Source organism: Heptranchias perlo, chromosome 2 (assembly GCF_035084215.1).
Source record: "Heptranchias perlo isolate sHepPer1 chromosome 2, sHepPer1.hap1, whole genome shotgun sequence".
NCBI classification, from domain to species: Eukaryota; Metazoa; Chordata; class Chondrichthyes; order Hexanchiformes; family Hexanchidae; genus Heptranchias; species Heptranchias perlo.
This window is the reverse complement of record NC_090326.1, coordinates 20953893-20979440: the sequence shown is the minus strand read 5'-3', so window position 1 is coordinate 20979440 and position 25548 is coordinate 20953893. Positions and strand designations below refer to the sequence as shown.

At 41.2% G+C, this 25548-nt stretch overlaps 1 protein-coding gene across 1 annotated transcript in view; it reads right to left on the bottom strand.

The window, feature by feature from the left end:
• Positions 1-25548, bottom strand: part of LOC137335711 (genetic suppressor element 1-like) — a 193652-nt gene that overhangs the window by 114401 nt on the left and 53703 nt on the right. Inside the window, exon 2 of the mRNA XM_068001011.1 lies at positions 20371-20589. Within this exon, the coding sequence (XP_067857112.1) occupies positions 20371-20589 (219 nt within the window). The remainder of the gene's footprint in view (positions 1-20370; positions 20590-25548) is intronic.

The window sequence follows — 25548 nt, the reverse complement described above, 5'->3', positions numbered from 1 at the left end:
ATTGGAAAGTGAACAGACTCTTCGTTACCCGATTGGGTGATTCTTATGGGAGTGCAGCGTAGGTTTACTAGAATGATACCCGGACTTCAAGGGTTAAGTTGCGAGGAGAGATTACACAAATTGGGGTTGTATTCTCTAGAGTTTAGAAGGTTAAGGGGTGATGTGATCAAAGTTTATAAGATATTAAGGGGAACAGATAGGGTGGATAGAGAGAAACTATTTCTGCTGGTTGGGGATTCTAGGAGTAGGGGGCACAGTCTAAAAATCAGAGCCAGACGTTTCAGGAGCGAGATTAGAAAACATTTCTACACACAAAGGGTGGTAGAAGTTTGGAACTCTCTTCCGCAAATGGCAATTGATACTAGCTCAATTGCTAAATTTAAATGCGATAGATAGCTTTTTGGCAACCAAAGGTATTAAGGGATATGGGCCAAAGGCAGGTATATGGAGTTAGATCACAGATCAGCCATGATCTCATCAAATGGCGGAGCAGGCACGAGGGGCTGAATGGCCTACTCCTGTTCCTATGTTCCCAAAGGTATTCAATTATGAAGGCTGTTATATTTGTATTGCCAGAGCATTAGAAAGCAGTCCAGCATTGCCACCAATGCCACCAATGATTAGTGCCAAAATTGAACCAAGGGCACTTTTCAATGTCCACGGAAAAATTCAAAACATCACCTTCGCATATACATCCGCTTTAGAGGCACAAATACACAAAAAAGACTTTTAAAACCACGCTATGTAGAAAATTCAGTTTTGTAATGTATAAGCCAACACAAATTACTCAAAACCCAAAAAACTAGGGGACATAAATATAAGATAGTTACTAATAAATCCAAGAAAGAATGCAGGAGAAACTTCTTTACTCAGAGTGGTAAGACTTGCTACCATATGGAGTGATTGAGGCACATAGCATAGATGCTTTTAAGGGGAAGCTAGATAAGTACACGAGAGAGAAAGGAATGGAAGGATATGTTGATATGGTTAGATGAAGAGGGTTGGGAGGAGGCCCGTGTGGAGCATAAACACCGGCATAGACCTGGTGGGACGAATGGCCTGTTTCTATGCTGTAAATTCTATGTAAAATGAGAAGTTGGACTAGTATATCACAGCAGATAGTAATATGATACACTGTTAATTAAATATATTTCAATCAGCTACATCATATAATAGGTAGTGATATTAGCTACAGCATATATGTGGTGCATATGGACTTTCAAAAGGCGTTTGATAAAGTGCCGCACGGTAGGCTTATCATCAAGATTGCAGCCCATGGAATAAAGGAGGAAGTAGCAACATGGATACAGAATTGGCTATGGGACAGGAAACAGACAGTAGTGGTGAACGGTTGTTTTTTGGACTGGAAGGAGGTGTACGGTGGTGTTCCCCAGGGGTCAGTGTTGGGACCACTGCTTTTCTTGATATATATTAATTACTTGGACTTGGGTGTACAGGGCACAATTTCAAAATTTGCAGATGAACAAAACTTGGAAGTGTAGTAAACAGTGAGGAGGATAGTGATAGACTTCAAGAGGATATAGACAGGCTGGTGGCATGGGCGGACACGTAGCAAATGAAATTTAACACAGAAAAATGCAAAGTGATACTTTTCAGTAGGAAGAACGAGGAGAGGCAACATAAACTAGAGGGCACAACTGTAAAAGGGGTACAGGAACAGACGATCTGGAGGTATATGTGCACAAACCGTTGAAGGTGGCAAGGCAGGTTGAGAAAGCGGTTAAAAAAGTACACGGGATCCTGTGCTTTATAAATAAAGGCAGAGTACAAAAGTAAGGAAGTCATGATGAACCTTTATAAAACACTGGGTCGGCCACAACTAGAGTATTGTGTCCAGTTCTGGGCACCGCACCTCAGGAAAGATGTGTAGGCCTTAGAGAGGGTGCAGAAGAGATTTAATAGAATGATTCCAGGGATGATTAGTTACGTGGATGGACTGAAGAAGCGGAGGTTGTTCTCCTTGGAACAGAGATGGTTGTGAGAAGATTTGATAGAGGTGTTCAAAATCATGAAGAGTCTGGACAGAGTAGATAGAGAGAAACTGTTCCCATTGGTGGAAGGGTCAAGAACCAGAGGACATAGATTTAAGGTGATTGGCAAAAGAACCAAAGGTGACATGAGGAAAAACTTTTTTTTTACACAGTGAACATACATATGTACGAACATATGAATTAAGAGCTGGAATAGGCCATTTGGCCCCTTGAGCCTGCTCTGCCATTTGATAAGATCATGGCTGATCTGATTGTGACCTCAACCCTACTTTCCCGTCTACCTACCATAACCTTTGACTCCCTTGTTAATCAGGAATCTATCTAAATCAACCTTAAAAATATTCTATGACCCTGCCTCTCTGGGGAAGGGAGTTCCACAGACTCACAACCATCAGAGAAAAAATTTCCGTCTTAAATGGGAGACATCTTATTTTTAAACTGTGGCCCCTGGTTCTAGTCTCTCCCACAAGGGGAAACATCCTCTCAGCATCTACCCCTTCTAGTCCCCTCAGGATCTTATATGTTTCAATAAGATCACCTCTCATTCTTCTAAACTCCAGTGTTTCCAGGCCCAACTTGTCCAATCTTTCCTCATAAGATAACCCCCTCATCCCAGGAATCAGTCGAGTGAACCTTTTCTGAACTGCCTCTAAAGCAATTATGTCTTAAATAAGGAGACCAAAACTGCACACAGTATTCTAGATGTGGTCTCACCAATGCCCTGTACAACTGTAGCAAAACATCTCTACTTTTATATTCCATTCCCCTTGCAAGAAATGACAACATTCCATTTGCCTTGTTCTACCTGAATACTAACTTTTTGTGATTTATGTACTGGGACACCCAGATCCCTCTGTACCTCAGAGTTCTGCAATCTCTCTCCATTTAAATAATATACTGCTTTTCTATTCCTCCTGCCAAAGTGGACAAGTTCACATTTTCCCACATTACACTCCATCTGCCAAATTTTTGCCCACTCACTTAACGTATCTATATCCCTTTGCAGACGCCTTATGTCCTCTTCACAACTTACTTTCCTACCAACCTTTATCTACAATTATAAAGGTTTCGTGTGGTGTGCCAGGTTGGTTGCTGAGTAAACTGTTACAGGAAGTTCAAAATAGACATTTCCTTGTCCTTTTGACATGAGCATTAGGTAATAAATCACCACTCGGGTTTAGGCCTATTGTCTAAACAAAAAAAAACCCAGAATCAATTGGCAACAAGACACTTTGGGATTTTAACATGCTCCCAGCAGCTCGTGTCTCTATCGGTTGGATGTGTCAGGTAAGTTATTTCTGTGATAAAGTTTGTTGTTGAAGTGTTCCCCATTAGATCTACAAGCTCTGCAAGGACTCAGCATAGTGAACAGCTACAAGAACTCTTTACAGCTGGCAGTATCGATGTTTCAAAAACTCCGCACCCTTGCCTACCAATGAAATGAATAGGGGGTAAAGCGCCCTCGGAGTTTTGGCACATCAGGGATGCAATTACTTTGCCACCGTACATTCTGATATATTTCATTTCCCGTTTGATCCTTATAGGGGCATTACTGATTCTGAAATAGCTATTGATATTGTTTTTTGAAAAAACATTGATAGTTTGTATTCATAAGGATGTTTCTTTTTAATTCATTCACGGGGGCGTCGCTGGCAAGGTCAGAATTTATTGCCCATCCCTAATTGCCCTTGAGAAGGTGGTGGTGAGCCGCCTTCTTGAACCACTGCAGTCCGTGTGGTGAAGGTTCTCCCACAGATGAGGAGATGGAAGCCTGCACCATTTTGGTGAATCAGTGTCAGTATAAAGCACTCCCAGCTTGGGTACAGCAAAGGTAGCTGCAGAGTTAAGCACCTTTTGCTATGTTACAATAGTGACAATGTTAAAAAGAGCACCCTCTATGGCACCAACGTGACACTTGCCTTTTGCATATCGGTGAAATTGCCACTTTGATGTTAATTAATACCATATCAGAGACAGTGATGGAATGTGTGCTTTTGGAAACTAGGAGATTACCAGAGATCATTTCCTGCAGGTCTCTTACAACCAGCAAACAGAGGAAACTTTCATCCTATCAGTCTCGGATGGATAAAATCCAGGTCCCAAAAGTGAAGTTGCTAATCCACTCCATTGCCCAGTCCCAAACTGAATTTAACAAGTGCGGATCAGCACCAGTCTCTGGGCCTTGTAAAACACAATAAAAGCTAGTCTCCTGCTGCCTGGTTTCAATCTAAACTGAATGGATTCACTTCGGATGCAACCCATGTAAATATGCCTTTTTGAGGCTATAAATGAATGTACGGTTATGTGCAGTGTGAGACTGTATACCACTGAAATATGTTCAGACTGTAAGCACAAATTCTAATTAGTATATAGCCAACTGAGTACAGCGTGATATTACAAATTGAGAGGAAGACTATGTAATTTATTACATTTTTAAACTATTCAATGTATTGAATGGACATTGATTTTGGGTAGATAGTAGAAATGACAGACTCTGAACACCCTCATATTGTCAGCACGGTAACTTCACACTGCAGCAGTGTAACCTTTTGGAATTTTTCAATTTGTTTATCTCGAAGTAAAGATGGTTGATGATGCAAAGACATCACTGCTAATTAATTAAATATCATGGACTGTGGGATTGAGATTTCGTGACTTGCGCTTCTTGCAAACACCACTCCTTGCTAGGTGTGCCTGATCGTGAAATCAGCCCAATAAAATCAAGAACATGGGCCAAAGGCATAAAAATAAAGACTGCCTCTGAAAAAAAAAACGTGGCAAGTATGCATCCAGGGTTTCAAACACCTCCCACAGCACAAAACTTCAAACCATGAATGACCTGGAGGTCTAAAATTGTATTTTTGCTACCTTCAGCAGATACCTTGAATGTGTTAATATGTCTGATTTGATCAAAGCCTTCCTGTGCCTGCTTTATAAAGCAAGTGAAGTTTGCTAGTTGAAATCAAGTTGCACTGAATTAATTTCCCAACGTTTGTATAAATCAGGGCTCATCGGTACTGAATGCAGACTACGTGAATGTGAAAAAATGAAGGCATACTTGAGCACCCAGATTCAGAACAGCATGTCCATGATGATGTTTTCCAGCTCACTGTAGTTTGTGACTGCTGTCTGGATCCATGCCAGACAGACTGGGATTAGTGCCAGAGGTCAGAGGTGCTTTCTAATGTTTTTGTCGCCAGTTCTGAAGCATAAATCTGTCTCTCAAGTGTAAACACATCCCCGAGTCCGCTCAGCCACCTTGCCTGGTCGGGGAGATGGTGGGCCTGATTTTATCTCTTTTTTTTCTCCATGGGTTATTTTCAATCTGATTGTTGGTGTGTAAGTATTCTGCCAACTGACAAAACAAAATTCTATTACACTTTTTTTAAAAACCATTTGACTGTATATATATCCATTTCAGGGAGGGGAAAAATACGAGTTGGCAAAAAGCTCGCACCAGTAACAGGCTCCAAAATAGCCTGCAGCCCATTAGGTGCGGGTTGCTGTTTTATTGAAGTTTCAATGCACAAATATCAAAACCTCCTCTTCTGAAGGCTTAAATAAGTCCAAGTTTGTTTTTAATTTAAGCCAAGCACTTAGACCTAGATGGTAAACAGCCAAATTATTTTTATTTTAGTTAATGAACACCAGGGGTGGGTGGGGTATGTCCCCACCCAGTTCAGGCCAAATCCTTGCACCTGAAGTTGAATCATATGATTATTTTGATATTTGCTGCAAAACAATATATATATATATATATATATATATATAAATATAATGTAGTGTCAAATTCAGCACCCAAAGTGCATATGAAATTGGGACCCTCACTCTACTCAAACATGGTTGACTGTATCCCGATTGTTTTTTTAAGGAGGGATTTGATCTTGAACAATAGTTCCTAACACTGTGTCCAGTTGAGCGCTGTCCAACTACCACTCCAGCTCTAATACAGTCTTGTCCAATAGAAATCGCTGACTAGCCACAGGTGTGGCTATGGCAACACCGTTTTAGCCACATGCACTAATTTTAGTAGAAAATGCCTGACGTACAAAACAGATAAAATATACTTCACAGGTGTATATTTACTTAAAAAACATCTACCACCATTCAGTAACCAAGGAAGTAAAGCAGCCACAATCAAAGAACTTTTGCAAACTCTGTTTTTTGTCTTACCATCTGACTAACAAACACACAAAAAGGTTAAAGTTCACATGCACACAGCGTGCGAATATGAGTATTGAGATACCATGCCCAACGACAGTGTCTATTACTCATTTTTTAATTTACTAATCAGAAATGCAATTTGCCACATCTGGATTCCCAATTAGCCACGTGACTAGTGGCTAACATATTGGACAACACTGTTCTATCACAATCTCAAATCTGGACAATTTGCTTGGTTTGTTTCCTAAACTCTACTACAAAGATTAAACATTAAGAAAGGCAGCTAATAATTTAAGACTACTTGTGTTGTATGTGGGAGTAACTACACATTATTATACAATATAAAATTTGAAAGACATGTACCTCATCATTCACTTCTCGTGTCTCTTGCACTGGATTACCGGGCAATTGTTCTACTTGCTCAGTGACTATGGAATCGTTGCATTAGTGCTTTAAGTAGGGAGCTGTAGGAGGGCAGGCATGGAGGAACACTAGGTGAAAAACATGCTACTTGATTCAGGGTTATTGGAAATGCACCAAGGGAATACTGTGGAAAAGTGGGGTAGATGGCCTAAAGGTCTTCTCCTGCCTGAAACTGTTACTATTTTACTTACTATATCTAATACCTGATAGCTTCTTAATCCATTTAAATTCTGCCTATAACATTTTCAGTTATTAATATCAGTATTAATATATTAAATGATAGAGAAAGGTTAAATCCAGATCCATCTTGACTGATTCACACACCTCCTGGATCAATTTGGGGAGACACAGCAATGTTTTTATTTTTGCACTTCAAGTGTGTTTTCCATCCTTATTTCGTTGGGGTTTGTTTAATCTCCAAATTTGCTCACAGAAAAAATTGAATGTTATATTTGATATCGCAATCGGACTGGTACTACTTTCTCCTTACTGTAACTCTAAAGTAGCTACACTCTGAGGTTGCTAAAATAACCTGACTGCAACGGTTCAAGAAGGCAGCTCACCACCACCTTCTCCGGCCCTTCTGCCAATAAAAACAGTTTCTCCTTATTTACGCTATCAAAACGCTATTTTGAACACCTCTATCAAATCTCCCCTTAACCTTCTCTGTTCTAAGGTGAACAACTCCAGCTTCTCCTGTCTCTCCATGTAACTGAAGTCCCTCATCCCTGGTACCATTCCAGTAAATCTCTTCTGTACCCTCTCTAAGGCCTTGATGTCCTTCCTAAAGTGTGGTGCCCAGAATTGAACACAATACTGTGGCTTAACAAGTGTTATATAAAGGTTTAGCATAACTTCCTTGCTTTTATACTCTATGCCTCTATTAATTAGCCCCAGGATCCCACATGCTTTTTTAATAGCCTTCTCAACTTGCCCTGCTACCTTCAAAGATTTGTGTACATACACCCCCAAGTCTCTCTGATCCTGCACTCCTTTTAAAATTGTACCATTTAGTTTAATTTGGCTCTCCTCATTCTTCCTACCAAAATGTATCACTTCACACTTCTCTGCATTAAATTTCATCTGCCAAGGGCAATTAGGGATGGGCAATAAATGCTGGCCTTGCCAGCGACGCCCACATCCCATGAACAAATAAAAAAAACCTGTAGAGTTTTACTGATTTTTCAATGTACTATTAGCTCTTTCAGAACCTGTGTCAACTGCAATAGGTCAGACAAATGGCAGGGAAATGACATACATACCAACATACATTACTATGGAGAATGATATTCTGTCGTTTGAATTCCTTGATAAGCATTTTGGTCGAAACAAAGAAAATCTGTGACCTCTATGGCTAAAACAAAGAATTATTAATTCAAAATTTGGCAAATAAATGGATGGTGTTTTAATGAAATCCTTATTTGAGGGAGCTAGCAGTCTGACACCGGAATCAGAAGGTCACGAGTTTGAGCCTCAATTTTAAATTACATTTTTTGGATATTGTGAGACCTGATTTCCCCGAGTGGCGCTCCCAGAGAGGAGCTGTGCTTGCAGGTGGGATCTGCAGCCCTCGATTTTCCATCCATTAGTGTATTACATCTCTTCTTACTGTTTTTGCTTTGTTCCTCTTTTGTTTTATATCCCTTCACATTATTCCTTTGTTTTTCCTCTTTCTCTGATCGCCAGCATATTGGCTGAACACTTGAATTAGATGTAACATACTACATGGATTGATGCATATAGACACGCTGCCTTCTTGTAGTAATGCACTGTGACCAATATTAAAACCTAAGCAAAACTCTTCTCAAATTCATTTACTCCCATTAAAAATTTATAATTAGTACCTCTGAAGATTAAAGAGTCAGTGACAGCTTAAACTGTACATGGTCTGTTTGAAAGTCTGTTGTTTGGCCAACTGGCCTTTGCCTTTTTTCATTCATACTTTATGTTCTTCAGTACTGCCTTCTCAGTGAAATCATAGGAGTAAAAATTGGTTATGGCTCATTTTGAGCCTCAAGTCTCATTTGAACAATTTTGGCGACCTAATGGTGCCTGCCTCGCCTCCCAGGGGAGCTCACCCATTGCCACCATTTCAATTTGGGCCTACTGCCTCGCCAGGGCAATTTTAGCCAATTATGTAAGCAAGTTATCATCGTTCCTTTAATCCCATATGCTTCTATTTTCTGAATTGCTAGACTACACCCACACCAGAAAAACGACAGCAGAGCTGGCCCAGGGCTCAGTGCAGCCAATTTCCCAGAGGGGACCTAAAACAAACGCTAGGTCCCACATTAACATACACAAGGGGCCTAAGGCCAATCTGGGGTAGGACATATTTCAGGTGCCATTGGGGTGTAGGAGACAGCACCGTGAAATTGGGGTTTTTGGCCCCGTTGTGCACTCGAAATATTCATTAGTCTGTTGCTACTTTATTTGCAGTGCTCTTAGTTCAAAGGTACTCGAAGCACACACTGTTTGATTTCCTGGCCTCAACTGCATCATTATTGTACTGATTTTGGAGGGCACTGATCTATTACGCCAAGCGACTCAAAGACCTAGACAGGTAAACACAAATGATCAACACTCAGGAAGTAATTTGAGTTGTTAGGAGCGCAGTAATTTTTAGTGGAATGGTCTGAAATGTCTCAAAAACAGCAAATTAATCGTAAAATAGGCCGCAAACAAAACAGAGTTTGGAAACTGGGTGACGGGACCCTGTACATATATTCAAGTACTACACTTTTGGTCGCGTCTCTGGTTGATTGCCAGCTAATGACACACACTGAACACTCTCGCCTCTTGACATCACTCAGCATACATGTTAGGGACCTCCACCTGGTCATGTTTAGCATTTGTCTGAAGATAAATATAAAGCCTACTGGCTTATATTGTGTGCAGATGATTAGACTCATTCAAGAGACAGTTGGACGACATGACGGTGGGTGTGGGTGGGAAGGTGTTTTTTTCTTTATTCTGAAGGGATGAGCTCAGATGGATTGATCATCTGTATCGATCTTGTGACATGTAGGCTTAGTTTGATTCTGTCCCATTTTGTTCTAGTTCAGTTACTGCGTATTTATTTCACAATAAAACCACAGAGCTCCCAACCTTGGCCCCATTTTTAACATGCCACATTTGATAGAATAAACAGCAGTATTTGTGGGGCTGAGCCCATTGTTGGCGTGACCTATATGGCACTGCAATGGGGTAGCAGATGGTCCACGATGAATAGTACATGCGCTGCACCAGTGGTGTTCCTGTCACTGTCTATAGGCCCTCAATCAATCAGCAAGAATGTCCCATTTTAGATTTACAGAATGAAGCACAGTGGAGTCCTATTATATATAAGTTGTAGATTTAAAAACAAAAGAATGCTATATAAGCAGGCTCGTATTTACAAGGCTATCTGTAATTTCACCAAAAGTAAGCAGCAAAATTGGGATTCAGTAACAATTTGTTTATAATATACTCTCTATAAAGTACTGAGAAACAAGAGCATCACATTGTACAAAATAACCTTATGACACCCTAGCAGTTGTCATACGGCTATCAGGCATTATTTGCTTTTGTCGCAATGCAGTACACCCTGAACTTCACCAATAAATGGAACAATCGCCAGCATGTTCCACAAAAAGTAAAATTGATACGGTCAGAGAAGACACTCAGTGCGAGTCTTAAAACATCTCTAAAAGGACAAAAAAGAAAAAAAACGGTAAATCTGAAACAAAGAAAATATTGGAATTACACCGCAGGTCCGTCAGCACCTGTGAGGAAAAAAGGAGAGTCCTACTGAAGGGCTTGCTTATCTATCAGTTTCCAGTTCTACACTAGAACGGTAACCTGTCTTTTCTCTTTTAGATACCAGCAGACCTGCTGTGTATTTCTAGCATTTTTGTTTTTTGTTTCAATTATCTCTAAAAGAGAACCTTGTATACACATCAAGATATGAAACAGAAGATGTGGAGAGTATGTAATAGGTTCTATTGAGGCAATTCTATAAACGACTTGTGATTCTTATGATTTGTGACATCATTAGAGCTCATTGATCCTTTGTAACACACTTTCAGGCTTCTATTATACATTATATACACTATTAACTTGCTTACATCAGGGTTGTATATATGTAATATAAGATTTTACATGTAGAAACATGGAGACTACACAGGTATTCTTCATAAAAGTGTAAGTATTGCCTTGACAGCCATCCAGAATTAAATAAATGGTTGATGCCATGGATTGCTAGGGTGGAGTCCGCACCTGCTATAGCGCTGGTGAGCTGTCCTGCCATTGTGGATAAGCACCCACCAGCTGACTGATTATGGGGAGGGGGCAGGGATGAATAGAGGGTGGCTGCTCTCACATCTTTCCCAATACAGCAACATAGGCAAAAATCGGAGCAAGCTGCACACCCAGCCTCTTCAGAAGGAGATGATGCACAGTGCAGGATAGTGATGATGAGGAAAGAACCAGGAAACAAATTAAACTTAATGAACACCCCTTGCTTTAGAGTTTCAGACTTTCAGTGCATTACCACACCCATGATACATGATTTATCTGACAGTATCAGAGAAATTTATACACTTTCACACACGAGCAGTCTTACAGTGAGGCATACTACATTTTGTTAAATAATGTATATTTTTATGTTTTCAACAATGGAGCAGCACATTACAATTGTCAGTTACAATTACAAGACCGGGATGAAAAATGACCTTTTGCTGATTTATTACACCATTAAAAGAAAAGGATTCACTTGGTAAGTTTCGCAGTGAATTGCTGAAATGCAGGAACTGCACAATCGTGGGTTCTGGGAAAGCCATTTATGACTCTTAACAGTTAGATTTGAATGGCTATTGAGAGTGTAATTCTGGAACATTATATATCAAGTTACTAATAAATCTGCTTGCTTCTAATACTGGCAATGTTTCAGTGCAGAAGTAGGAAAATGACCTGCCTGTGGTAAATGGAACTACGACAGAAGAGAACACAGTAAAGGAGGCAAACGAGGCAGTTAAATAAATAAGCTGCCTGATCTCAGTGTTTCTTAAAGATTCTTATTTATAGCAGGATTTCACCACCTGGTGTAATCATACTGTACTTCATATTTACAACAGCTAGTACTTACAAGAAATACCACCAAAACACACACACACAGTCAGTAACGTGTGCATTTAATGTTTAAAATGTGTCCTGCTGCAGTTAGATAGCCAAAATTATATTTTCTAATAAATATGGGGAAGAACGCCCCATGAAAATTCCAAGACCTAAAGAAATAGCCATAGATGGGGAATTGTTTTTAAATGGGCATATGTCATTAAATTTAATTGGTGCAAAACTCTAAAATGTTTTCCACAAATGTGACAAAAGGCAGCTATGTCTTTCCTGAGCACAATGAGTGCCTGATTTTGCTCTGTATGCAGATTATCTGAATCCTAACTGCATTTAACTGCTTGCCATCTGTTCTTTTCATTAATGTACATAGCTCTGCTTTTTATTTATACAAGTTGTAACCGCTAGTAGTCTACAGGTTGTTACTAAATTGTGTCTTCGACATATTATGAGACTAGTAGGTGGGTACTAAAACATTGATTTTCAGTGAAATATCAGGTATTCACTACGGTTACCTTCAGGGTAAATTGTCAATCTCAACTGCTTCATTATAAACAATTTTACAACACCAAGTTATAGTCCAGCAATTTTATTTTAAATTCACAAGCTTTCGGAGGCTTCCTCCTTCGTCAGGTAAATGTTCAGGAGCTCCTGAACATTTACCTGACGAAGGAGGAAGCCTCCGAAAGCTTGTGAATTTAAAATAAAATTGCTGGACTATAACTTGGTGTTGTAAAATTGTTTACAATTGTCAACCCCAGTCCATCACCGGCATCTCCACATCATGCTTCATTATAGGGAGGGGCCGAGCGGGGGTCAGGGCATTTCTCTATTGGGAGAGAGGAAAATCACAAAACTTTCTTTTGTTCTGATGAAAGCGTGTGAAAACTATCAGCATCAAGCAGTCTCCAGGGACTAACATCAAAGCCTTGTTTCAGTCAGTGAAATCCATTGACAGATGTGCCATATAGTTGCCAGTCTAGACTGCTGGGAGTCTTACACTGGCGCTGGCTATTTGACTACAATCATATAGACCACAGGTGGAATAAATTATACGATGATATACTGAACTGCCACAATATTCCTCAACCAGCTCACACTGAGGGCCGAGGAAGTGAATGCCTGGGGGATTGGGCTCAATATCATATATCCAGTTGGCCCAGTGATAATTTGGTATTAATTTGAAATACAGTAGGGTAAAATGTGTGAGGCTCAGCTAGGACCTTGCACACAACCAGTGAAGATTCACTGCCTGCGATTTTCTGTCCATTGAAATCAGCACACACCCTTGACCTGCACTGGCTCGTGCATAACTTTGCCTGAAGATTTATCCTGGTATGTAATTAAGGATCATTAGAGTTGTTTTTTTATTGCCAATTAAACAAAAAAAGAGTTTATTTCAGGTTCTACTTTGAAGGTCAAAAACTGGGAAGGGGGGCACGGGGAGCGGAGTGGACCCTGAAGAAACCCAGGTACATTCGAAGATCAGCAAAAATCAGTTTTTATTTGGAACATGGTTAGGAGTAAAGAAAACAGGCCAGGGACTAAAAATAGACAAGTTGAAGTAAATGATGACCCACAATTATTTACACAGTTCACAGACACCACTTTTATGGGCCTCAGTGGGAGTCTAAAAGTTCTGGCAAGTGTATGTTCAGTGCACCATGCAGATTAAAAGAAGCTTCTGACACTACATAATGGAAACAGGACAACTAAGTGCTGACCCTCCTACAAAAATATTTTTCAGTACTGTTTGCTGTGCGGTCTGATACCACAAGCCTCACTGTTGTCAGCCAAGTCTTTGCAGTGCCTCATTATTGTATAGAAATGCATTTCTGCACCCAAGGATACCTCAGACACAATGATGCCCGATTTGATCAGAACAATCTCATTAACTCATCATTGAAAGAGTTGATAAAAACAATCACCGCTCAAACTTAGAACTCACTTCAATGTTCCATTGATTTGTTCTGTAAATCGGGTCCTAAGAGGGTTACCAACCCTCCAGGAATTGTCCTAGAGTCTCCAGGAATTGAAGATTAATCTCCAGGATACTGCTGGGAGCAACCCAGGAGTAAAATCATAGGGACATTAAGTAAATAATTTTCTTTCAACACTTTTGTTTATTTGTTATAAAAATGTTGATGATGGGAAAGAAAAGGCTGTTTGACTGACAGTCAAGAATCACCCAATCGGGTAACGAAGAGTCTGTTCACTTTCCAATTGGCGTGGGGAAGGCGGTGCGCTGGGAGAATGGACGTTTCGGGCGACCAATGAGGGGTTCATGGGGGCGGGGCAGTTGGAGGAAGGAGGTCATGTAGTGAAACCTCCAGGAATACATCCAGCCAGAGTTGGCAACCCAAGTCCCAAGATGTGCCTGTTACATTAGTGACATCATCACGTGCACCATGCCATGTATACACTGTACATGAATGTGTCACACACATCACACAACATACATGATCCTGTCACGAATGTGATGCATGTGCATCTTGGGACCTGATTTACAGCACAAAGACAGGGGAGAATTTGAGGGTTTTAATGCCAAAATCAGGGAAGGATTGCTTTTTACAAACCCACTAACCCTAAAAGGTATGTTCATTTATGGGAGGAAATCGGTTAAAAAAAGCTTTAATGATCCATATATATTTAATGTCAGGTGTAAATGTCTGGGTATTATGTTTTTCTCTAATATATACTGATCTATTGCTGATTATTACTCAAAATACTTGTGTTGCTTATGTTGCAGTCATTAATCCTTCAGACTGACACCTCCTCCCACAACTAACAAGTCAGTTCCCTTCTGACAATGCAAGACTCCACCTAAGCAGTAATGGTTTGCTGATCTGTGGGGTTTTCAGTATAAATTAACTGTTAATGTTAATTAGCTATGAAATAGGCAACATTTATTTAGCAAAACATAGCCGTTTAGTTTTTGGTAGTACATAAAAGAAATACATGGGACGATGTTTACAGTAACGTGGGGAAAACAGTGGAACATTTGGGTGAAATGTTGGGCAGGAAATGGGGGTGGGGGGGGGGGGGGGGTAAAATATGCCCCAACACACTCTACCCAGTTTATTTAACATTCTAAGGGAGGTAAATGTTCCAAAGATAAGCTGTGACACACCTCAATGACCCCCGATGAAATCTAATATTTCAGTCTAACATTACAAACTTTCTTTGTTGACACTGAAAATGGCCACAGATGGCTCAGAAACCATCACTGATAGATGGTCAGTGCTGCACTATGTATGACATGCTTCTAATTGTGAGCCACATATTAATTCAGCCAAATCCTGTGACCACTTTAGGATGATTCGAAACTCCTTTTCTCTGCCACAAACTACTCCCTTCTCATATCCTGCCATCCTAGGAACATAGGAACAGGAGTAGGCCATTCAGCCCCTCGAGACTGCTCCGCCATTTGATAAGATCATGGCTGATCTGTGATTTAACTCCATATACCCGCCTTTGGCCCATATCCCTTAATATCTTTGGTTGCCAAAAAGCTATCTATCTCAGATTTAAATTTAGCAATTGAGCTAGCATCAATTGCTGTTTGCGGAAGAGAGTTCCAAACTTGCACCACCCTTTGTGTGTAGAAATGTTTTCTAATCTCACTCCTGAAAGGTCTGGCTCTAATTTTTAAACAATTTTACAACACCAAGTTATAGTCCAGCAATTTTATTTTAAATTCACAAGCTTTCGGAGACTTCCTCATGACTACCATCTAATTTTTAAGACTGTGCCCCCACTCCTAGAATCCCCAACCAGCGGAAATAGTTTCTCTCTATCCACCCGATCTGTTCCCCTTAATATCTTATAAACTTCGATCAGATCACCCCTTAACCTTCGAAACTCCAGAGAATACAACCCCAATTTGTGTAATCTCTCCTCTTAAGTCCCTATTAGTACAGTAGGTTAGCAGATAGAATTAGGCAGAAACATGAGACTAAATTCTTCTTATGTCATGGTTAACACCCTACACAAATTGCAATTCCAAGAAACCTGGCGAAAAAGATGTCCTTTTTATTTGGCGACATTGCGCAGCAGAATTTCATTATATATCAAATAGGGAAAATTTCTGTATTTATTTATATGACTTCAGTTAGACACAATTTGTGTGATCTCTCCTCACAACTTAACCCTTGATGTCCGGGTATCATTCCAGCAAACCTACGCTGCACTCTCTCCAAGGCCGATATGTCCTTCCGAAGGTGCGGTGCCCAGAACTGCTCACAGTACTCCAGGTGCGGTCTAACCAGGGTTTTGTATAGCTGCAGCATAACCTCTGCCCCCTTGTACTCCAGTCCTCTAGATATAAAGGCCAGCATTCCATTAGCATTATTGATTATTTTCTGCACCTGTTCATGACACTTCAATGATCTATGTATCTGAACCCCTAAGTCCCTTTGGACATCCACTATTTTTAACTTTTTACCATTTAGAAAGTACCCAGTTCTATCCTTTTTTGATCCAAAGTGGATGACCTCACATTTGACTACATTGAATTCCATTTGCCACAGTTTTGCCCATTCACCTAATCTATCAATATCTCTTTGTAATTTTATGTTTCCATCTTTACTGCTTACAATGCCACCAATCTTTGTGTCATCGGCAAACTTAGATATCGGCATCCTCACCTCTCAAGTCAAGTGTGAGGACCTGGTGCAAATCTTTGTTTGCAAAATTAAGGTTCTCTCTTTGACTGCCTTGGCCTGGTTTTCCTCCTCCACTCCTTGATAACCCTAGTCCTTCCCTTAGCCTAACTCTGACCCCACAAAATTCTGTGGCAGAATTCTGATGGCATTTCCCCATCCCTCAGCAGGCTCATTCACTCCACAAGATCACCTCTTGTTCCTCTGAAGCCCCTTTCAAACTAGCTTCAGGCCACTCAACTACCTTTCCTTGGCCCAATGCTTGCTGACATCACTCTAATCAGAGGGTCAGTGTTTGTATACATGGAAGGGTTTCAAAGCCTCCAACTCTACCTCAGTTGCCCCATTAAGGAAACCCTTAAACATGCTGTTGTCATCTCCAGACTTGACTACTCTTACAACTCTCCTTGCTAGCCTCCCATCCTCCACCCTCCAACTTGTCCTGCCACACATATACTGTCCCACACTAAGTCCCGCTCACCTATGAGCCCTGTCCTCGCTGACCTATACTGGCTCCCCATTCCCTAGTGCATTCAATTCAAAATCTTTGGCCTTGCCCCACTCTACCTCTGCTATTTCCTGCAGCCCTCTATCCCCTCCTGAACGCTCCATTCTTCTGACTCCAGTCTTCTGTGCATTTTCCCCAAGAACCCACTGTTGGTGGCACAGCTCTCAGCTGCTTCAGTCCTACCCTTTGGAACCTCCTCCCTAAACGTCTCTTCCCTCCAACTTTAAAAACCTCCTTAAAACCCATCTCCCACCTAGCATTCGGTCACCACCTACCTCCTCCCCCTCCCAATCTCTTCCTTCGGCACAATGAAAATAGACCCTGAGCCACTATGTGTTAAGTACCTTGGTAGGTTTTTTTACATTAAAAGGCACTATATAAATTCAAGCTGTTGTTGTATTGCTGGCAATACCTAGCTTCACTTAGAATCATAGAAGTTTACAACATGGAAACAGGCCCTTCGGCCCAACATGTCCATGTCGCCCAGTTTATACCACTAAGCTAGTCCCAATTGCCTGCACTTGGCCCATATCCCTCAATACCCATCTTACCCATGTAACTGTCCAAATGCTTTTTAAAAGACAAAATTGTACCCGCCTCTACTACTGCCTCTGGCAGCTCGTTCCAGACACTCACCACCCTTTGAGTGAAAAAATTGCCCCTCTGGACCCTTTTGTATCTCTCCCCTCTCACCTTAAATCTATGTCCCCTCGTTATAGACCCCCCGACCTTTGGGAAAAGATTTTGACTATCTACCTTATCTATGCCCCTCATTATTTTATAGACTTCTATAAGATCACCCCTCAACCTCCTACTCTCCAGGGAAAAAAGTCCCAGTCTATCTAACCTCTCCCTATAAGTCAAACCATCAAATCCCAGCAGCATCCCAGTAAATCTTTTCTGCACTCTTTCTAGTTTAATAATATCCTTTCTATAATAGGGTGACCAGAACTGTACACAGTATTCCAAGTGTGGCCTAACTAATGTCTTGTACAACTTCAACAAGACATCCCAACTCCTGCATTCAATGTTCTGACCAATGAAACCAAGCAAGCTGAATGCCTTCTTCACCACCCTATCCACCTGTGACTCCACTTTCAAGGAGCTATGAACCTGTACTCCTAGATCTCTTTGTTCTATAACTCTCCCCAAAGCCCTACCATTAACGGAGTAGGTCCTGGCCCGATTCGATCTACCAGAATGCATCACCTCACATTTATCCAAATTAAACTCCATCTGCCATTCATCGGCCCACCAATCTTGGTGTCATCTGCAAACTTACTAACCATGCCTCCTAAATTCTCATCCAAATCATTAATATAAATAACAAATAACAGCGGACCCAGCACCGATCCCTGAGGCACACCGCTGGTCACAGGCCTCCAATTTGAAAAACAACCCTCTACACCCACCCTCTGTCTTCTGTCATCAAGCCAATGTTGTATCCAATTGGCTACCTCACCTTGGATCCCGTGAGATTTAACCTTATGTAACAACCTACCATGCGGTACCTTGTCAAAGGCTTTGCTAAAGTCCATGTAGACCACGTCTACTGCACAGCCCTCATCTATCTTCTTGGTTACCCCTTCAAAAAACTCAATCAAATTCGTGAGACATGATTTTCCTCTCACAAAACCATGCTGACTGTTCCTAATCAGTCCCTGCCTCTCCAAATGCCCGTAGATCCTGTCTCTCAGAATACCCTCTAACAACTTACCCACTACAGATGTCAGGCTCACCGGTCTGTAGTTCCCAGGCTTTTCCCTGCCGCCCTTCTTAAACAAAGGCACAACATTTGCTACCCTCCAATCTTCAGGCACCTCACCTGTAGCGGTGGATGATTCAAATATCTCTGCTAGGGGACCCGCAATTTCCTCCCTAACCTCCCATAACGTCCTGGGATACATTTCATCAGGTCCCGGAGATTTATCTACCTTGATGCGCATTAAGACTTCCAGCACCTCCCTCTCTGTAATATGTACACTCCTCAAGACATCACTATTTATTTCCCCAAGTTCCCTAACATCCATGCCTTTCTCAACCGTAAATACCGATGCGAAATATTCATTTAGGATCTCACCCATCTCTTGTGGCTCCGCACATAGATGACCTTGTTGATCCTTCAGAGGCCCTACTTTCTCCCTAGTTACTCTTTTGCCCTTTATGTATTTGTAGAAGCTCTTTGGATTCACCTTCGCCTTATCTGCCAAAGCAATCTCATGTCCCCTTTTTGCCCTCCTGATTTCTCTCTTAACTCTACTCCGGCAATCTCTATACTCTTCAAGGGATCCACTTGATCCCAGCTGCCTATGCATGTCATATGCCTCCTTCTTCTTTCTGACGAGGGCCTCAATCTCCCGAGTCATCCAAGGTTCCCTACTTCTACCAGCCTTGCCCTTTACTTTATAAGGAATGTGCTTACCCTGAACCCTGGTTAACACATTTTTGAAGGACTCCCACTTACCAGACGTCCCTTTGCCTGCCAACAGACTCTCCCAATCAACTTCTGAAAGTTCCTGTCTAATACCATCAAAATTGGCCTTTCCCCAATTTAGAATTTTAACTTTTGGGCCAGACCTATCCTTCTCCATAGCTATCTTAAAACTAATGGAATTATGATCACTGGTCCCAAAGTGATCCCTCACTAACACTTCTGTCACCTGCCCTTCCTTATTTCCCAAGAGGAGGTCAAGTTTTGCCCCCTCTCTAGTCGGGCCATCCACATACTGAATGAGAAATTCCTCCTGAATACACTCAACAAATTTCTCTCCATCCAAGCCCCTAATGCTATGGCTGTCCCAGTCAATGTTGGGAAAGTTAAAGTCCCCTACTATTACCACCCTATTTTTCTTGCAGCTGTCTGTAATCTCCTTACATATTTGCTCCTCAATTTCCCGTTGACTATTTGGGGGTCTGTAGTACAATCCTATCAACGTGATCTCTCCCTTCTTATTTTTCAGTTCTACCCATATCGACTCCGTGGGCGAACCCTCGGATATATCCTCTCTCACTACTGCCGTGATGTTCTCCCTAATCAAGAACGCAACTCCCCCTCCTCTCTTACCTCCTGCTCTATCTTTCCTATAGCATCTGTACCCTGGAATAATTAGCTGCCAGTCCTGCCCCTCCCTTAGCCATGTTTCAGTAATAGCTATAACATCCCAGTCCCATGTACCCATCCATGCCCTGAGTTCGGCACGACCCACGATTCCACCACTGTGATCATCCTTTCAGTATCTACGTTACATTTCTGGATAACTGTGGAGAATTTGCTAATTTTGTTAAATTTCATTCTGACTGCGCCAGCTTCATACTTGTTTCATTCACAGAATGTCATGCAGGTGTGCAATTTTCCTGCTTAAGCAACAATAAAGAAATCAACAGTGCAATCAGTATAGGTAGTCTGGATCTTCCCCCGATGTGTGTTTAGATCTGTATGTGAATTTGTGCCGGTGAAAGGTTTGACAGATTGCTACTTATTTCTGAACTATACCTCTTGGCTCTTCTGCTTGCTTGGCCAGTTTTCTAAGAGCTGCAGCGAAGCTGGCTGTATGACCTCCTCGGGCATTCGGTGTTCCGTGAGCTGACTGACTCCCATTTGTAACAACTGGTCCATTCAATGAGGAAGGGGTTAGGGGGTTCACAGTTGCTGTGGTCCTCTGTGCTGCTGAGATCATACCGAGGGAAGGTGACTTTGGCTCATGGTTCATGCCTGCAAGTAAAGATAATCACAACATAACACTGATTTAGATCCTAAAAACCATTAGTAAATTTATTCCAATACATTCACTAGAAACTTATCCTTCCTTTGTTTTAATGTATTACAAACTTTGGCAGGATCATGATACAGTTGAAAGATTCTCTAAAGCAGAGCACTCGCCTCAAATTTAAAGTTTGCAGTAGTGTCGACCCAAGTTTAAGAGCTTTCATTTTACAGCAGTTTCATGCTATTCATGTTTCAGCAGACTCAGAAAATCCTTTGAGCAGTTACAGAGCTGAAACAGCTGATTAGCAGACAAAGGCCACGCTTCATGCCTCACTCCTTTAATCACCTTAAGGTTTACTGTATATAACCAGCAGTCACCTGACTGTTCAAGGCTGCAATAATCCTGGGGCTTTCTGAAGTCTTTTTAAACTGATACCAGCGTTTTGTTCTTATACAATTGAAGATTTAATGTTATTTTTAAACTTTCTTCCATTCTTTGAACTTGTGACATGCGACAGGGATGAAATTTGTTGTTGCCACTTGAGCTCTTTCAATCCTTTCACTGAAAGCCATTCTTGAAAAAATAAACTTCTCCATTGAAAACTTTAGGAATTCCCGAAAGCTGTGGATGGGAAAACTTAACATTTGCACCTGGATAACTTCCATGTGAAATACAAAATTGGCCCTTCTTTGGTTCATTCTTTTCCTTCTACAGGGTTCTGAGATCAAAGAAATCAATGGTGAATGCTGGAGACTTCTCAACAACTGGTATTAGTGTGCTTCTTAAATATTAGATTTTCTCTTCACATCTTCCTAGGCCATGCATCATTCGGCAGCTGAGACGGTGTACAACTTGCTGCCAGACCCTCTGAAGGTAGACGGGAGTGGATTGAGGTGTCTTTACCGTCTGATTTTCACGGCACAGCCAAAATCAAGTCCTTAACTTTTACCGGGGTTATTACCAGTATCTCTGGTAAGACTATATTCACATTGCTAAATACTTATAGTGGTATCCTAAAACTAGTAAATGAGCCCAGAGCATCTGTATTTTAAACAATGCCAATCCACCTTAAATTTAACAACACAGAGATGACTTAGTGCCATTGTCTGTCAGCTCCTTCAGATGGCCCCAGCTTTGAATGCCAAGGTTGTATATATTATTCAGATAAAATCTTATGTCTGAATGCACTTCCTGTCAACTTTTCCCATTACAGATACCTATGTCCACATTTCTAATGGAAACTGCTTAGGTAAGCTTTTCTTGCTGCAATTATATCCTCTTGCCAGTGGTGGTGCTGTGGCGCTACAACCAGCAGGAGAGTGTAATTTCAGCTTGACAAGTTTCTCTTACAAGTGTGGACATAATTTATAATGGAAATATAAAAATAAGAACAGAATGCACGATTTTAACATGGGGACTGAAGTATAGCCGCACATGCTGGTTCATTTATTCCCTGACCTCGTCATCTGAAGAATACACTTAACCTTGACTCGCCATATACAACCCCATGGAAGATCGACTGGTGCTTTAATAAATATGCTATGCCACTGTCACAAGGAATGTCATTTGTTCTCAGTTTGGCAACCAGGTGCCATGCCTGGGAGAAGCTGGGTCTTTCACCCCTCCCTCCCGAGGAAGAAACATTGGCATGGCTCCCATTTCTGCCCTTTGTGGAAAAGTCCCCACGATTGTCCATAATCTCCGCTGAAGAATGTTCTGCAGAGAGAGATAGACCCCAGTGAGGAAGAAACACGGGCGAACATGGAAACAAAATGGGAAAAATAATTTAAACAAATCAATGATATTAAAAATATTTTTGTCGTCAGCTGTCCAATGATGTAATGGTTAAGACGTGTGCTTCAGAATTTTATGGGTTTCAATCATTTTAAGTACTCCATATTTATAGTATGCAATATACCTACATATGGCATACCAGACACATTATAACCTACTGATTGCAGATCCTAGTAGCACACTTTCATTCCCACAGATTAGTTGTAGGCACTCAGAAGTGGCCTCTGGTCTCCAGTATGAGAAGTGGAAATTTGCATACATTAGTGTGAGCTACACGGTCATGATCTACAGGTGTGTTCCATTAGATTGAGAGCATCATTGGTTCCATGACTGCTATTTGGAGTGCTTAGCTGGCGAAAATCAATTCAGTATCTGTATCCCCCTGCTGTGAGCACATCTCCTGACGATTGAGGAATAAAGGAAGATTGTTATCTCAATCTTCAAAAAGAAATTCTCTTTCAATGTCTGTTGGAGTAAAACCAAGCAAGTAAGGGGAGATAAAAAAAGAATTAAAAAAGAACTGAAATTCATGATAAATTCAATCTTAATTAATAAAACAAAAGCAAAATATTGTGGATGCTGGAAATCTGAAAAACAGAAAATGCTGAAAACACTCAGCAGGTCAGGCAACATCTGTGGAGAGAGAGAAATAGAGTTAAAGTAGACCCCTAGGGTCCACCTGCCTTTCTTCCACCACATTCCTGGGCCATGGGAGCCTTCACCTCTTTGCCAGATTTTCCGTGTTTCCCTCGTCCTCTGCTATTCTGCTGTAACCATTTACACCTCCTCTGGACCCATCCTTTGTTTCTATACTTGTCTCATTATCACCTCCTTTTGCCTTGCACCATCATCCCTCTTGTCATTTAATCACACCTGCCCTCCACCCTATCACAGATCTCTCATCACAGATCTCTCTCTTGTTCTTTTCTTGCCCCCTCTCCCTGGCTCTGCACTTGTTTAAAAACTGTTAATGTCTAACATCTTCCAGTTCTGGTGAAAGGTTATCGAACTGAAATGATAATGCTGTCTGACCTGCTGAGCGTTTTCCAGCATTTTCTATTTTTATTTCAATTTTAATTAAAATCCTTTCAGAACAATAAAATAAGGAAACACAGTCTCATTCTTTTTTTTTAAATTTGTCCTCAGATGTGGACAATGTTGGCAGGGCTGCATTTATTGCTGCATCCCTAGTTGCATTGAGAAGGCGGTTATTGGCCTTCTTATTGAATTGCTCCAGTCTTTGTGATGATGGTGCTTTCACGATGGTTGTTAGGTAGGAAATTCCTGAATATTGACCCAGCGATTTATTATCACTGCCTATCAGTTAAATATTTGCCAACAGAATTTACATGATAGTGGGGTGATGTCTTTAATACCTATCTGCAGTACTTTGGGTCATTTTGTCAGGAAATATTTCACAAGTACCCCTTTCAGAAAGATTTATTGCATCTATTGTTTGATGTTGGTCACAGAAATTTTCAATTAAGTGCAGATAATTACTTCAGAACACTCTATAAAACGAAACCTGTGTTACAGCTACTATATTAGAATGAGAGATTATTATAACCAATTAATTAAAATTGGAGCTCAGCCACTTTGGAGTGAAATCAGGAAGCACTTTTCACACAAAGGGTCGTGGAAATCTGTAACTCTCACCCCCAAAAGGCTGTGGATGCGAGGGCAATTGAAATTTTCAAGACAGAGATCGCTAGATTTTTGTTCGGTAAGTGTATCAAGGTAGATAGAGTTGAGATTAGCCATGATCTAATAGAATGGCAGAACAGATTCGAGAGGCTGAATTGCCTACTCCCATTTTTACGTTATTGTATATTCTCTCTCTTCAACAAATCAACTAAAGATGGAATTATATTTTACACACAAATTGCAGAATGAGCTATCTCTGGGAGCCACATAAAATGTATATAATTGAGTGCAGTATGTTATAAAAGAGTGTTTTATGTGGCTTGTCTATTAGTGAAGAAACAGTACACCGTGTCTACTGGAGATTAGGACATAGTGGAGTATTATAGTGAGGTTCGATTCCAATAACTTTCACGGATTCATCGAGTTACATCGAAAATATAGCACAGACACAGGCCATTCGACCCAACTGGTCTATGCCAGCGTTTATGCTCCACACGAGCCTCCTCCTTCCCTACTTCATCTAACCCTATCAGGATACCCTTCTATTCCTTTCTCTCTCGTAACTTATCTAGCTTCCCCTTAAATGCATCCAGGCTAGTTGCCTCAACTACTTCTTGTGGTAGTGAGTTCCACATTCTAACCACTCTCTGGGTAAAGAAGTTTCTCTTGAATTCCCTATTGGACTACCTTATATGTATGGCCCGTAGTTCTGGTTTCCCCTGCAAGTGGAAACATCTTCCTTACGTCTACCCTATCAAACCCTTTTATAATCTTAAAGGTTGCTATCAGATCACCCCTCAGTCTTTTATTTTCTAGAGAAAAGAGCCCCAGCCTGTTCAATCTTTCCTGATAGGTATAAGCTCTTAGTTCTGGTATCATAGAATCATAGGAGGTTACAGCACGGAAGGAAGCCATTCGGCCCATCGAGTCCGTGGCGGCTCTATGCATGAGCAATCCAGCTAGTCCCACTGCCCCACCCTATCCCTGTAGCCCTGCACATTTTTTCATTTCAAGTACTTATCCAGTTCCCTTTTGAAGGCCATGATTGAATCTGCCTCCACCACTCCCCCAGGCAGTGCATTCCAGATCCTAACCACTCGCTGTGTAAAAAAGTTTTTCCTCATATCACCTTTGGTTCTTTTGCCAATCACCTTAAATCTATGCCCTCTGGTTCTTGACCCTTCCGCCAATGGGAACAGTTTCTCTCTATGGTATGTTGGCCTTCATTGCAAGAGGATTTGAGTACAGGAGCAAGGATGTCTTACTGCAGTCATAAAGGGCCTTGGTGAGATCACACCTGGAGTATTGTGTGCAGTTTTGTCTCCTTCCCTAAGAAAGGATATACTTGCCATAGAGGGAGTGCAGCGAAGGTTCACCAGACTGATTCCTGGGATGGCAGGACAGTCGTATGAGAGATTGGGTCGACTCGACCTGTATTCACTCGAGCTAAGAAGAATGAGAGGGGATCTCATTGAAACATTTAAAATTCTGACAGGGCTAGACAGACTGGATGGCGGGATGTTTCC